The 16,735-nt window shown below is 35.5% G+C and overlaps 1 protein-coding gene across 1 annotated transcript in view; it reads right to left on the reverse strand.

Annotated features, from left to right (window-relative positions):
• Window positions 1–242: 242 nt before the first annotated feature.
• tdrd1 (tudor domain containing 1) overlaps window positions 243–16,735 on the reverse strand; it is a 136,154-nt gene continuing 119,661 nt past the window's right edge. Inside the window, exons 21-25 of the mRNA XM_039775925.1 lie at window positions 16,198–16,314; window positions 12,080–12,247; window positions 3,059–3,316; window positions 2,285–2,337; window positions 243–567 (exon numbers count right to left, since the gene is read on the reverse strand). Coding sequence (XP_039631859.1) covers window positions 505–567; window positions 2,285–2,337; window positions 3,059–3,316; window positions 12,080–12,247; window positions 16,198–16,314 — 659 coding nt within the window. The 3' untranslated portion in view covers window positions 243–504. The remainder of the gene's footprint in view (window positions 568–2,284; window positions 2,338–3,058; window positions 3,317–12,079; window positions 12,248–16,197; window positions 16,315–16,735) is intronic.

The raw sequence follows: 16,735 nt of genomic DNA on the forward strand, positions 1-16,735 counted from the left end.
CATATATCAAAAGCCTTTGACTCTTCAAAAAAAATGTACAGAATGAACAGAAAAAAATACGTTAAAAACAAACTAATTTCCATCTTACCCATTAATATTTAAACAGAACTGTGTGTAGCCATTTGGATTCCTAAATGTATAATCTGTCATTAGTTTTAAGTATCTGCTATGAAAATATAACATATTCTGCTTGCCTGTTGCAAATACATGTTAAAACTATCACATAAAAGAAGCTAACAAACTTGAAATGTATGTTTGTTTATTGCTGAAATCTCCTCAAAGTTCAAACCAATAGTACAAAAAAATGAAAAATGGATGATAAATTCCTAATGAACAATTTGTCAGAACAGGACTAACACTTATATTAGACTTCCATATTTTTCAATATTGGATTTAAATCAAATTATGTAATACTAAAACAACTTTTGTAGCAAAAGACAACAAATAGCAAGACACTTTTATTGTCGTTCTATTTTTAAACGGTCAGCATTGTGCTTTAAATAGTCAGTTCTTGAGGTTTTCCAATTTTTCCAGGATCAAATGAAGACAGACTTCAATTCTGTTAATCTGTGGGGAAAAAAAACAAGGGGAAAATTATTTTTTTAAGCATGCTGTATTGGCATTCAAACTGGAATAATAAAAACAATAGACTGGCAATATAAACTTAGATATAGGATATATGCACAAACATATCTTTCTCACACACCCTGTTATGAGTCTGTTAGTTTATTTTTGAAGCAAACTAAAAACAATAAAAATGCTTTGCACTGCAAGGTACGATTCTTCATGAGTAACACTGGTGGCCAAAAGGTGCCCATGACTGCAAACTGGACAAAATATGATAGTGAAATACATTTTCATGCATTTGCCTTTAGTAGACTTTATGACTGCAAAACCCTCTTGGAAGGTTTTCGTAAGTACGCTACCACATTATTAATAGAGGTTCCAGAGTCCGACTTGCACTAGAATTTGGGACCATGTTTTTCCTGCTCTTAAGTCCCTTCACTGGTTACCTATCACAGAATTGAGTTAAAAATTCTCTTGTTGCTTTTTAAATGGTTACATGGCCTTTGTCTCTCTATCTTAGAGACACTATGGTTTGGTACAACCCCATATTGGTCACTTAGATCATAAAATACCATCTACTGGTCATTCCTAGAACTACACTGAAATGTGAAGAGTCAAACTTTAGTTAATAAGACCCTAAGTCTTGCAAATTACTGCAAGAAATTTACAATCCGTCTGTAAACACACCACTTTTAAATACAATCTTAAAAGTCTATTAATTCAATTCTACTGTTAATTACTTGATATATTTATTTAATCTGTGCAATGGTCATTTGTTTTATTATAAAACTTATTCAACCTTGATTTTATTAAATCTTTTATTATGTAAAGTATTAATAAACCAGCTTTATTCTATTTAAGCTTTCAGGGGATTAACCTGTCAAAACTTGTCAGAGCACACTCACTCATATTGGGCAAATTAAGAAACAAAAATTAATTTGAAAACTAAATAGGAAAGTTCAGGAAAAACAACTTTTATAACAGATCACATAACTGGCAATTTTTACATTTTAGCCAACAGTAACAATGACAAATCAAAAATGAACACAGAGATTTCATAAGTTACAAAAAAAAAAAAAAAGCTTTTTAAGACAGTCTTTCAGGAAACAATGACCATCTTCATCTCAGTTTGGTATGGTAAACTTTTTGCGAAGGATAGGAAACCATACAGAGTACTTCTAAAAATCACCGGATACTATCTCTTTTTAATTAGTTTTTACACACCTGTGGTTTATGCATGCTTGAAATTTTGTATTTTGGCATTGCTGTGCTTGGCTGTCTGGTCAAAAATTTAAGCCATGCAACAATGTATACTACATAAAATGTAAAATGCACACAATGGCAAATATTTTCTTCCTTTGCAATATAAGGTAAACAGTTTCATAAGATAAATTTGTAAAAAGGTTTGCATTCAATATTGTTAATAAAAAAGTGCATTTCAGTAAAAAATATATATTTCCACAATGAAAGCTTCATTTTACCTTCAGTCATTCAGTAATGTATATGTTTATGGTAAGCTTTGCATTCTAGTTTTACCAAACCACCTATTAGATCAATTACCAGATCTATAGTACATCATAATATACTTTATAATATAGTACTGTCAATTGTGCAACATTAAATAAAAGATACAAGGAAACATAGTAGTTGTCAAGTGAATTTTTTGTTAGCATGTTAACAAGCCTGACACAGAAAAATATTATCCACATATATTTACCTTTTCCATTAGTTTATCACAACAACACTTCATCTGACAGTTTGGAGGTGTCCCTAGAAATTAGAAATCGGGAAAAATGTTTACTACACAACATTCAACAAAAAAAAAACAACCATTTATCCAACTATTTTCAGAACATACTTATTTCACTTTGCTACCAGCCAGAATGGGAAAGCCCAATTCTAGTAGAAATAAGCCCAGGGCAGGAATCAACCATGGACAAACAGTGCTGAGCAAATAATTAAAATAAATATTGAGTTCTATATTTTAAAAAACAATTGTGACTAATGATGCATGCTTCCCCACTTTGAACACACAATCCATTCATGAAAACTCTTTTGCATGATGAAAATTTTCAGCATTCTCAGGCACTGAACATTTATACCCACTTTTGCTAAAATAACAGATAAACTATATAAATATAAAAATTATTATTAACAAGTAACATTCCCTTCATTAATAAATGAATGAACTTTTCCATTTCATTCACAAGCTTTTTTGGAGCCTTGATGCTCAAGACAACACAAAAATTCACATGAACAATCTAACAGCATTAGCTGTAAGAATGACCGAAACTGTGACCGGGTATCACCAAAATCCAGTCCCAACCCGCTTTGCAGGCTTTAGCAAAGTGCTTTTGAAATGGCTCCAGAGATGATGGGGTGAGCACATCTGATAATCATACCAGGCTCATTTTTACATAACTAAAAATTCAGATTCAATGTGGTTTGTAAAAAGAAAAAGGGTATCAAATATACAATTATAAAAAAATACCTGATGTGCTGCAGCTTGTTTCTCTTTCCTTTGTAAAGCTGTTGACTGTAGAAATTGTTTCATTTTTACATTCAACTAAACCATTCCTCAACATCTTAATTACATCAACAAGTCCATGATCAGTAGGCATGGATATACTGAGAGTGTGGGTTTTTCCATCAAATGATAGTACTGTTGCAGTGATGTTTTTCTTATAAACCAATTCATGAAATTTCTCCATTACTGAAGTGGGACACTCCTCCAACAACTCCTCAAGGTCTGAAGAAAAAAAATTGGTTTTGATATACAATATTATACAAAAATCTTAACACATCTGCAAATGGTGTACAGGTAAACAGCTAAGACACAAATGACATTTTAATCAAATACATGAAAAAAGGGTAATTTTCAAAGAAATGGGCCATAAACATATTGAATCCATGAACATTTTACATTATATGCAATTTCAATTCCTTTCAATTTATTACTATTAAGCATACCTTCTCTTAGGCCGGTAACTAATAACAGTACCCAGCTTGAGATCTAGTTGAAGAGTACATCAAATTTTTTAACAACTGCAGATGCTGAATCATGTTGTCCCTAAGGATGAAACTTGAAAGACTAAAAATATTGGTTTGGGTTTGGTTTTGTTAGGTTTATTGAGGTTTATTTGACACCGTGGTTGTTTTACTGCTTATAATTACTTCCAATTTTTCATCACAGTTACAAATCTGGTGATGTGCTGAAAAGTACTATAATGTTGCCTCATTTTATAAGCCATTCAATGCTAAGCACACAGTAGTATTGGCCCATTCTTGCACTTTTTACATACTACCATGGAATAACATACATAGAAGAGCAAAACAACTGTGCTGGGCTCAGAACACTATGACTGACTTGGTGCAAATCTATACAGTTGATAGTAATGGGTATGTGCTACAATTCACAATTTGCTATGGGTTTATGATTATGCAAATTAAGAATGCAATTTAAAATGCTGGAAAAGACTTGTCATGTGACACCGGTTTTAGAAGCCCAGTGTTCACTGCCATGATTATGAATATAGGAAAAAAGTGTAACATAAACATAAAACATACTTCAGAACATAAAATGTGAAACATCAGGCAAAGAAATAAGCCAAGAGACAAACAGTATTTGACAATTAAAAAATAGAAACATTTTAAAATGCCTAGTTTTAGATGTGTTCCAATCATTAAAGTTGACTTTATAAGGAGAACAACATTATAGAAAAGTAGGATTTCCTAAAAACAACTTAATTACTACCTCAAGACAATATTAATCTAGATGTACTGGAATACTAGCCTGGACTATAATTTTGGAGGAAATGAATTATGCAGCATATAATTGCTATGATCAATTTATTAGGTATTATGCCCTACTCAATCAATACTTGAGGCTGCTGATGCTATTCAGGAATAATGACCTAGCGCAGATAAATCAATATAATATAAAGTCCACCGATAAAATTTAAAAAGCGTTCCCTATTGGTTGGGTTGAAAAACACAAGAATATAGAAGTAACACAAGGTAGGAATTAAAAAACACTCAAACTGAAATTCCACTCTCTCTCTTCGTGCCTTAACACTAGAATTACCAGAGTCTACGAAAAAACTCGTAGTTCCGGCCCACCTTAAAACCCTTGACACTTCTCCGTCAGCTTCTTTTGTCCTGTAAATGTGCCAATTAAGACGAGCAGCAAGCAGCTGGCTATTCCATCCTCCACCGTCACAGAACGTTCACTAAGTTCTCCCAGCTCATGCCTTGATTGATTACCTGGGAGTGAAGTGGAGTTTTAGAGTGGAAATAATAGATCGTTACTTGGAACACACGCATTTCATGTTGGTTCCGTTTGTACAGTAATCTGTGTAAACACATTGAGAAGTGAGAACGGTTTTAAGGTGGGCCGGATCTACGAGTTTTTTCGTAGACTCTGGCAATTCTAGTGTTAAACTGCCTTTCTTAACACTTTGATCTGCTCATTCAAATACCCTGACACTAATGTTAACATTAATATAGCACTTTGTAATTCCTCATTACCACCACATTCTTAAAAGGTATAAAGGAATCCTACATTTGTTGTCTTACCTAGTCTATCAATTCTCAATTGACCATTATTAAAATAAATGCTGCTCATTTTAATTTGGTCTATTATCGTGTTTCCCCTGTAATCTATCAAATAGCGCTGAGAAGTCTGACTGATTCTTTGCCATTACTAGATTTAAAACAGCATCATTGGGAATACTTTTCATCCAATTTGAAATGGGACTGAACTTACCACTAAACAGCCATCCTGACATTCAATTGCAATTTGGTCTTCCCTGTTCTTTCTCCACCTCCCTAAAAAAATTAAACTCACTCCTCCCTAACTTCAATCTACTTACTTCTTATATCCTCGGGTCACACTTGTCAGATTAAGACACCTGACATGTTGGCCCTCCCGATCTCCAACATTTTAGAATGACCCTTTTAAATCTGTTGATGCACCGTTTCCTTTCTGTTCCTGGCTAATAGGTAGGGGCCATGATTTACCGCGGCCCGCGGAATTTAACGCCACACCACGGGTTTTGCAGTGGTGAAACACCACGCCACAGAATTAACCTGACTGCCGTGGAAAATACCAAATCTGAATGAAATCTCACCATCTGAGGCATACTGATATTACAGTAATCCCTCACTACTTCGCTGTTCACTTTTCGCGGATTCACGACTTCGCGGGTTTTTAAATATAGTAGTAGTATTTCCTAGTCTAAGAACAACAAAACAAGTTCGGTGACTAACTGCGTTGTAACACGGGCTGTGATTGGTACATGGGAGGGAGACGACAAATCACAGCTTCCCGCTTTCTAATCGGGCCCGTGATTGGTGCTTTGACTGATGCCTAGATCCCACAGCATCTCCCCTTGTCTCTCTGTCACGGCCATTTTGCTCCAAGCTTTCTCGCCGAGCGGTTTACTTTTCACTGTACTGTGTGAGATTTTTTTGTGGTTTCTTTGTGTTGAACTTCGCTTCAATTTTCACCCCCTGCAATGGCTCCCAAATGTGCTCCTTCTACCAAGGCTGGTGCTGAGCCTAAACGCCAACGAAGAATGATGACGATCGCTGAGAAGGTGAAACTTCTGGATATGCTGAAGGAAGGGTGAACGTTCGTGGCTGTGGCTGCAGACTGGCTAAGGATCTGCAAGAGCAGTCATAGGAATGGGACGACGATATGGTTCGAATGGTCTAATTTTGCAACAAGGTCGATGACGTCATGACCACCTACAAGCTGCTCTTCGACTGGAAAAAGAAGCAGCGGCAGCAACTGCCGATCACAATGTTTTTGCAGCCTCGCAAAAAAGAGCCAGTTCCTCCTCCTACTACACCTTCAGAAACCGTGGAAGAGGTGCCCCAGGAAATGGCACTGCCGTCTGAAGAGACTAAAATCCAGCCATCGGCTGCGCAATAAAAGTCATCATCACCCTTATCGTCATCATTTTTACTGCACAGCAAATTCATCACCATCATGACGTCATATACAGGTACGTGTACTTCGCTATACATTAACTGTAAACTTATCTACCAATTTCATATTGCTTAACAGTTGTCCCTGTTATTAATAGAGTAAAAGGTGGGTAAGGTGGGTAGAGTAAAAAAATATGCTGCGGAAATTACGATTTCTTGCCGCTATAAATCGTGGGCACTACTAATAGGTGTATCGCTGTGGTCAATGTTCTCTGTTCCACTCCCTATTTCATTTTTCACTCTCTCCTTTGTTGAGATCTGACCTTAAATCATGTGGAGGTACACTATCCTCTCAGATTCTTTCCCACTATCTATTTTAATTTCTCTTGTTCCTCATCTCCCCATTCAAAGCCTGTCTCTGCTCTGTTAAGCTGCTTACAGACCATTACCATTAAACTCAGCCTGGAAGCAGGACCCCCTATAGACTCTACTTTTACTCTAAAATACTTTGTTAAAAAAAAAAATCTCACCATACTCCAAAAATTCTTATCAGAATTAACTTCTGTATTATGTGTATGGTATATCTGAAACTTTTTATACTATGAATCTAACCACTGATCCTGTATTATCACTTCTGTTCTTCAAATGCTCCTGGGTACTTTTCTGCATAGGTGGGTACACAAAGAGCAGGAAGTTGAAGTTTGTCCTGTGAGAGACGACTGAATTATTATTAGCCTTTATGTTAAAGAAAGAGGAGTAATAAACTAATAAAAAGAAATCAGACGAGTCGCCTTGTGCAGTTAGACAATTAAATGTCAAGAAAAGCTACTTAAACAAATTAAGACATTATAGACTAGCAAAATACCCGCGCTTCGCAGCGGAGAAGTAGTGTGTCTGAGACATCACACACTGCATGCACGGGTTTACCTTTCCCAGTCCTGCAAAATCAGTTCACGTGAGCCGCTCGGAAATACATGCAGCGAAGCTTCTCAGCTGTGCTTGTGCTATCTCGTGCGATCTCGCGATGTCCACGGCTTTATTTAATGTTAGCTCAGACCCGGCACTTAAGTTTCTCTCGCACTTTCGCTGAGTCTGTGCCAAACACTATTCTATCCCTGACCATCTCATCTTCGTTTGCATAAGCACAGTCCTTCACCAGCAATTTTAACTCCGTTACAAAGTGATGAAAAGTCTCGTTTATACCCTGCGTCCTCTCATTAAACTTCTATCTCGCAAATATCGCATTCGTCGCAGGCAAGACAAGCCAGCGGCAGCCTGTCTATGAACTTAATTTAAAGCCGCTCAGAGTACATGCATCGAAGGTTCTCAGCTGTGCTTGTGCTATGTCGTGCGATCTTGCGATGTCCACGGCTTTATTTAATGTTAGCTAAGACCCGGCACTTAAAACTTTCGCTGAGTCTGTGCCAAACACTAGTCTATCCCTGACCATCTCATCTTCGTTTGCATAAGCACAGTCCTTCACCCGCGAATATTTTGCAGCAGCGTGTCTATTGGATTAGCTGCTGACGGACGGCCTTATATGGGCAGGCACTCAATTACATGGGAGGCGTGACGTTGAGGGACGCAACTCCACCTCACATGGCGACCGAGCTGCAGACTATGGCCATATATATATGTACGTAAGCAGGTTCCAGTTATGACCGTTACGTGTAGAATTTTGAAATGATACCTGCCTAACTTTTGTAAGTAAGCTGTAAGGAATGAGCCTGCCAAATTTAAGCCTTCTACCTACACGGGAAGTTGGAGAATTAGTGAGGAGTCAGTCAGTCAGTCAGCGAGGTCTTTGCCTTTTATTAGTATAGATATACACACACACTGGAGTCTCGGTTCACTTACGTAGGTTTACGACCAAAAAGTTTGTCAAACTTTTGCATCTGTTCACGACCACAGACTGGGTATATGAACAAGCCAGTTTTCCTTTCGGTTTGTGCGCGCCGATGATTTCCGCACGTGTTCAGTCTCTCCCTGTGCATTCGCTGTGCAGAGAGAGACACACACACTTGAGAGAGAGAGAGAGATAGCTGGACGAATCAGGCCGAGAAGGCAGTTAAAGAATGCACCAGGCTTGTTTTAAAAGAGACAGATCCGAGCATTGTTTTAACCTCGCTGTATTTAATGAAGACTTTTTTTCTATTGGATTTTAACCTCCACTTCACTTCTGTTTACAGCGATTGGTTCATAGCGTGCATTGTTACAATGTTATTTTTCTTGGTGGTTTATTAAATTACAGATTTTTCAAATGATAATTTTTTTCCCTGTGCTTAAAATTCATTAAAAAAAGTGGTTTTTAGTGAGCGGTTCGTAGCACTATAGCGCAAACTCTTACAGTGTTAGTTTTCTCTGTTGTTCAAGGTTTTCTGTTTTATTCAATGTTTTTACATTTAGTTTACTATTACACTGTGCCTTCTATGGTATAATTAACTATATTTGTGCTTAAAAATCTTAAAAAAAAATATATTTACATACAGTTCGTATTGTCTGGAACAGATTAATTGTATTTATTACAAACAATTCTATGGGGAATTACTTCAGTTCACGACCAAATCGGTTTATGACCAGAGATTTTGGAACGAATTATGGCCGTGAACCGAAGTTCCACTGTGTGTGTGTGTATATATGATTTCTTATTCTTTTGCTTGTTTGTCACACAAAATGTTTCTGATCATCAAACACATTTAACCATTAGTCAAATATAAACAAGTAAACACAAAATGCAGTTTTTAAATGATTATTTAGGGAGAAAAAAAATCCAAACCAACATGGCCCTGTGTGAAAAAGTAATTGCCTAAAAAAAATAACCTAACTGTGGTGTATCACACCTGAGTTCAATTTCCGTAGCCACCCCCAGGCCTGATTACTGCCACACCTGTTTCAATCAAGAAATCACTTAAATAGGAGCTGCCTGACACAGAGAAGTAGACCAAAAGCACCTCAAAAGCTAGACATGATGCCAAGATCCAAAGAAATCCAGGAACAAATGAGAACAGAAGTAATTGAGATCTATCAGTCATGGCAAAAACATGGAACAGTGGTGAACCTTCCCAGGAATGGCCGGCCGGCCGACCAAAATTACCCCAAGAGCGCAGAGACGACTCATCCGAGAGGTCACAAAAGACCCCAGGAAAACGTCTAAAGAACTGCAGGCCTCACTCGCCTCAATTAAGGTCAGTGTTCACAACTCCACCAAAAGAAAGAGACTGGGCAAAAACGGCCTGCATGGCAGATTTCCAAGGCGCAAACCACTGTTAAGCAAAAAGAACATTAGGGCTCGTCTCAATTTTGCTAAGAAACATCTCAATGATTGCCAAGACTTTTGGGAAAATACCTTGTGGACTGATGAGACAAAAGTTGAACTTTTTGGAAGGCAAATGTCCCGTTACGTCTGGCGTAAAAGGAACACAGCATTTCAGAAAAAGAACATCATACCAACAGTAAAATATGGTGGTGGTTGTGTGATGGTCTGGGGTTGTTTTGCTGCTTCAGGACCTGGAAGGCTTGCTGTGATAGATGGAACCATGAATTCTACTGTCTACCAAAAAATCCTGAAGGAGAATGTCCGGCCATCTGTTCGTCAACTCAAGCTGAAACGATCTTGGGTGCTGCAACAGGACAATGACCCAAAACACACCAGCAAATCCAGCTCTGAATGGCTGAAGAAAGACAAAATGAAGACTTTGGAGTGGCCTAGTCAAAGTCCTGACCTGAATCCAATTGAGATGCTATGGCATGACCTTAAAAAGGCGGTTCATGCTAGAAAACCCTCAAATAAAGCTGAATTACAACAATTCTGCAAAGATGAGTGGGCCAAAATTCCTCCAGAGCGTTGTAAAAGACTCATTGCAAGTTATCGCAAACGCTTGATTGCAGTTATTGCTGCTAAGGGTGGCCCAACCAGTTATTAGGTTCAGGGGCAATTACTTTTTTCACACAGGGCCATGTAGGTTTGGATTTTTTTTCTCCCTAAATAATCATTTAAAAACTGCATTTTGTGTTTACTTGTGTTATATTTGACTAATGGTTAAATGTGTTTGATGATCAGAAACATTGTGTGACAAACATGCAAAAGAATAAGAAATCAGGAAGGGGGCAAATAGTTTTTCACACCACTGTGTATATGTATGTGTGTGTGTATATATATATATATATATATATATATATATATATATATATATATATATATATAAAACTTGCTTTTTTAAAATTTAGCTTTGCTTCAGATAGGTACAATACAGAAAACAATTAAACAATATGACAGACTGCAATTATGAGAAGTATTTTTTCTTTTAAGCTGTATTTATTATGGATACATATTTCATATTAGTTGAAGTATGCAATTTAAGGAAATTTTATTTATTATAGTATTTTAATGGTCACTGAAGAATAATCCTAAATTATTTCATTTTGTTAATAAAAAATTAACATGTAGTCTATAGTTTAACTATAAAAATACAGGACATGAGGCTTTTATGCATATGGTTATGCTGGAGCTTACAGTAAATGTTTTTTAAAGGGGGGGGTCAAAATCGGTATTGGACAATCAAGTAACATGAAATCGGTGATCAGTATGAGCCTTAAAAAAGTCAGATCGGACAATCCCTACTTTGAGAGAAAATAACACCCTAAATCATCACTGCAACTGTAGAATAAACGTTACAAGCACACAATCAACTCAGAATAACACCACTGGTAGACTGTTTAAAAAGATCATACACATATGACAACTAGCAGCATATTCAAAAGCTACACCTTACTCCAGTCTAACCGAATGATTCGGGAAATTTTTGGGTCCTTGCTTGTATATTATCCATCTGTCGCAGTCTTCCAATGCTAAACTGGAATCCCAATCATTTTTCCTTTTTTGTACACCTCTCCTCTTCATTTATTTCCTTTAGGTAAGCTGTAATTGTTTCACATTTTGCATTCATAGAATTCAAAAGAAATGTGATCACCAAAAAAAAAAAAAATCTGATGAAAAATACCAATATAGAAACCAAGGACAATTAAGAACCCAGGTAATGGCATTAAATAACAGCAATCAGGTGAGCATTTGCTATTTTTATAAGAAAATTAGATTCTATTCAATCTAGTGTCATTTTTACTTATTTCTGAAGAGACTGCCATATAAAAATGCTGCTGACATGTAAAGATTCACTTAAAATGAATGTTTCATTCACTTCTGAATCAAAATAATTTTCACAAAACAACAAAGACCAAAGTAATCAGGTGGCCACATTTTGATAGTCCTGATGGAAAGCAATGATGCACAAGTGGGTCCAGGTGGACTAACAATCAACGTTTAGGAAAGTAGACACATATATTCCTATCTATTTTCCAGGGTCTACTGTGAGATTAATGAAGCAACATCATCTCCAATGGTACAGTGTCAAAGACGACTAGTGGCTTATTTTAAATGATGTTTATATGAAAATGTACTGGAAAATGTTCGAGCAGGTGGTTTCTTGGATGAAATTAGTTGTTTGCCATGAACACAATATATAATTAAACATTTTTAAGGAAATTATATACAACATTTCAAAAATCAAAATACAGACATTCCTACCTGCAAGAGTACATCTCAAACACTGAAAAGGAAGTTCCAGGTGTTTTTCCTTGATGGGCAAAATCCAAGAAAATGGCACATTTTTTATAATTCCAAAATCTGCATAAACTACTTTTGCTTCATTTTCATTTGTCTCCAGGACAATAGCTCTATACCATTTGCCATCATCTGGGATTGAACAAAAATACAAACATTAAGTTCTTTCAGTTTCCATTAAAACACAATTATTTACCTAACAAGGAATCCCCCCTAAGCTATGGATGGAAATAGCTCCTAAACTCATTTTATATGAGAGCAGAAAATATCAGGATTACAAAATAATCTCCTTAATCTAATAATTTTTATAATAAGAATTAAATTCAAAAGCATCGTTCCACAGAAATAATTTTCTTCAAATAAAAATCACTCAAGCTTAAATACAATATTCTACCTTACTCTTTTATCAATGCAAAATCAAGTCAACACAGTATACAAAACATGATCATACAATTTTGTTAAGGAGAAAACAAACTACACTGGAGTTAGTGAATGCATGCTGAAACATGAATGAAAGAATGTAAATAGGCAACCAGTAAAGTAGTCAAATGCTACGGTTACATTTCTGAAAATGCTACCTTGCCAAATGTACTGTATAATTACAGAGAAGGCGGCAAGCAAATATAATTAACAGATTTTCAAAAATTCCATAACCATGTATAAAATTGGGGTAACAATTGTATGCACGAATATATTTTAGAAGCTTGACTTCATAGAAAAATATTAAACAAATTTTATTTTACCACTTAAACTTAAGCTTAAAATAATGCATCAGTAGTATAAGGATCAGTTACTTTGGTTTTCTGTATGGAATATTAAAACATTTCCCCTGCATTATACTTCATTACCTTTAAAATGATTTTATGTTAATACTCACTGAGTATTACTTATGAAAAAAGTATATTAAATCAAATTTACACATTGTAGAACATACAGTAGATTCAATGCTTATTTTAAATTATTATTCTATTGAATAACCGTCAACTTGTTGTCTTAACATACATAACATTAAATAATAATAAAAGTGGCTTGAATACAACTGTTTTCAGTGATCACCCACTCTCCTTCATTTTGACAAGTTATAAGTTTAGACTCAACATACCAGACCATAATATTGCAGTACACCTTAAATGATGCATTATCCATTTTTTGCCACTTTCCTCCCATACATTCAGGTCTTGTATACATCTAACAGCACTCTTTAAAATAAGTGCAAGCAACTCTGCCTTTAAAGACTATCAATTAGAAACAACTTATCACAAACAACAATCTCTCTCTAGAAATGAAGAAAATGGTCATCTTGCTTATAATTTGAATTTAAAAGATTGCAGTCTAGTTTGAGATATGCTTACTTAAAAGGGCAGAAAAATGAAAGCAGTTATTTGTTATAAAAGATCCTTAATATAGATTTAATTTAAAAACAATTAAATCTATAAAAGAAAAAAGTACTTTTGGTCCAAAATCAATACAGTAGGAGGTCTGTAACATGAATTTTAATTAAAAAAAAAAAAAAGAGAATGACTTTTTAATAAATGACATCTATTCATGTACACCTAATATAATATTTTCACCTTCCCTATGATTACAAATATCTTGGATGAAATCAAGTGCGCAAACCCATAGGCAGGCAAGGAATTATGGTAGATAAATGTTCAGAAAGAGAAGATACTTCAAGTAAAACAAATACTGACTACATATCCTAATAAAGCACTGATTTATGGTCTGGTGCTCATACTTCAATGGTTATTGATTTTTCCCACAGAATTCTGACAGTTAATGATTGTTTTCAAGAAATATTTTGATAATTATAGCCTCTTTAAGTCAAATTCTGCAAGTATTCAGTTTAAATAAAAGAAACAGGTGTACTTAAATAATTACCATGGTTAAACACAATGCAAAATACTTTCAGTAAATACAGGGTTAGAATATGGTTTTCTTTTGCAAAGTTCTGCTATTAGAGAAAAATAAGCAGATTTGCTCAATAACCCACCAACAATTAACGTTACTATATCTACAGGAAAACAGGATTAGATCAGAAAAAAACATCAAGTAAAATTCAGTAAAATCCAACAATCCTAAAAAAAAGTGTTCTTCATACGTATGCCATCTTAAGTTGCAAAACTGAAAAATCATTTAAAATTCTATGAATGTGCTACTCCAGCTTAAGTATTCTATAACATAATAAAGCAATGGCTGAAATCAAGAGATTATTTTCAAAAAGCAAAGGACTTTAACTGCTAACAAATTTAAAGCAATTCATCTTCAGAATGCTGCATGTCATGTTATGTTACTCCTGGAATGAAAAAAAAAAAAAAAAAAAAGAGAGAGTCTGGGTGTGAAATTTTATAGACGAATAAAAATAGAATGTTTCAATAAAATAAAGGTTTACAGAGAATTTGATTAAATTGTTTAAAAACAAACATAGATAATACAATTTAAAGAAAGCTAAAAAAACATGGTCATTAATCTTCTAACACAGTTCTGTGCTATACAGTAATCCCTCGCTATATCGCGCTTTGACTTTCGCGGTTTCGCTCTATCGCGGATTTTATATGAAAGCATAACTAAATATATAACGCAGATTTTTCGCTGCTTCGCGGGTTCTGCGGACAATGTGTCTTTTTACTTCCTGCACATGCTTCCTCAGTTGGTTTGCCCAGTTGATTTCATACAAGGGACGCTATTGGCGGATGACTGAGAAGCTAACCAATCAGAGCATGCAGTTAAATTCCTGCTTGCTGAATGCAGTGTTAACCAGGAAGTTTCGTCTCGCTCATTCAGCATCAACATGTTTCGCTGTGTAAAGAGTTGTGCTCTTTTGTGTTTCTTTGTGCATAGTCAAGCCCTTCATTATCGCTCCAAAATGATCTGCTACTGCTTCAGGGGCCGTGCCCAAGCACAAACGGAAGATGTTAACGACTGCCAAAAAGGTAAACGTTTTGGATTTGTTGAAGGCTACGATTCTTTTTATTTAAAAAGTAGGAAAGGAATATAAGATCTATGGCCGCAGTGTCCTTTTAACCAGGGTGCAAAACAAGTTGTAAGTGGATGTAATAAGGCAGTAGTCTGGATGGAATCTGCTTTAGGGATTTGGATTGAAGACTGCCAGAAGAAGAACAATGGCAGTGCTACACAATCGCCTGAAGTGGCTCCTTTAAGGGCTGTAACGCTCTCCTTTGTTGTGCAGTAAAATAAAACTCATTGTTATCGGACAAGTCATCGTGTCATTGTTGGTGAGTAACCATAATTAATTTTCTACTTACAGTACTTAGTACATGTACGTACGTTTAGTGTCACTGTACACACACATTTACTGTATACTATTTTTGTTGCATTGTACGTATTTATTGCTGGTGGCATGTCTATCGTAATGGCTGTAACATGTGATATCGGAGACACTCAATATCTTTAAAATAATATTTAGGTTTTACTGTATATAAACAGTGTGTTTATATACATAATTTCTATGAATCTTACCTAATATCTAAGAGAATACAAAGGGATTATGCTGTATAACTCTGCGGGGAATATTTATAAACAGTGTGGGAGAGTTTATAAGGGCTTAAAATATATAAAAATAACCATAGAAACATATGGTTTCTACTTCGCGGATTTTCACCTATCGCGGTGGGGTCTAGAACGCAACCCCCGCGATCAAGGAGGGATTACTGTACTTTTTTTTACTTTAAGACAATTGACATCTTCCTGCTTTCATTACCTAAAAAAAAAATGTATAAAAGATTAATTTCAAAACAGTTATTAAACAACACTTTGAGAATTGCATGAAGCGTCAAAATAATATGCACAATTTTCTGCCCCCTGTTGACCAATATATTGTTAGTAGGTCATTATGATGCGTACTACTTACACAGTTTCTTTCCAACTCCCCAAAACCCCTCAAGAAATATAATTTATAATAAGCCTTACTATATAGGAGTTGTAAGTGGCTAACATACACAGAATTGTTTTTTGGAGTGTCAAGGTAGAAAACAAATTGACACTTCTTCAGCACTAACTTTTAAATATTTTCTGATGTCATAAAGAGCTGAATTATACAAGTTTTTGTAAGTAAATGTTCTTACCAGGAAACCTTGCACAACAAGCAGTTTCAATCTTTGGGCTGAATTCAGCCTTTGGGCTCTGAGTGCAACAGTAGTCTTCCAATTCAGCCAATAACAACTGCAGTTTTTGTTCATCAACTGTTAAAGTATTAAAATAGATCAGAATAATTGCAATATTACATGAACAAAATGCAAATTATATGAATTTTAAAAACTGTGCTTTATTTCAAAGGCCCATAACTATAGAATTTTGGCCTACGGCTAACATATTGATACATAAACTGCTGAAAACAAAGTCTGATGATACATCCTTCCATTTTATTAACCCACTTATCTAGGGAAGGGTCATAGGAGGACAGGAACCTAACTAAGCAATCATTGGACATAAGGCAGGAACAACTCCTGGACAGGGCAAAAATCCACCATAGGGTGAACACACATGCTGAGGTCAATTTAGCAATGCCAGTTCACCAATCCTGTATGGCTGTGGGAGAAAACTGGAGCACACATAGAAAACCCACACAGACAGAGGAACAAAATGCAAAGTTCTTAAAGGAAG

The sequence above is a fragment of the Polypterus senegalus genome, chromosome 1 (genome assembly GCF_016835505.1).
Source record: "Polypterus senegalus isolate Bchr_013 chromosome 1, ASM1683550v1, whole genome shotgun sequence".
Lineage (NCBI taxonomy): Eukaryota > Metazoa > Chordata > Cladistia > Polypteriformes > Polypteridae > Polypterus > Polypterus senegalus.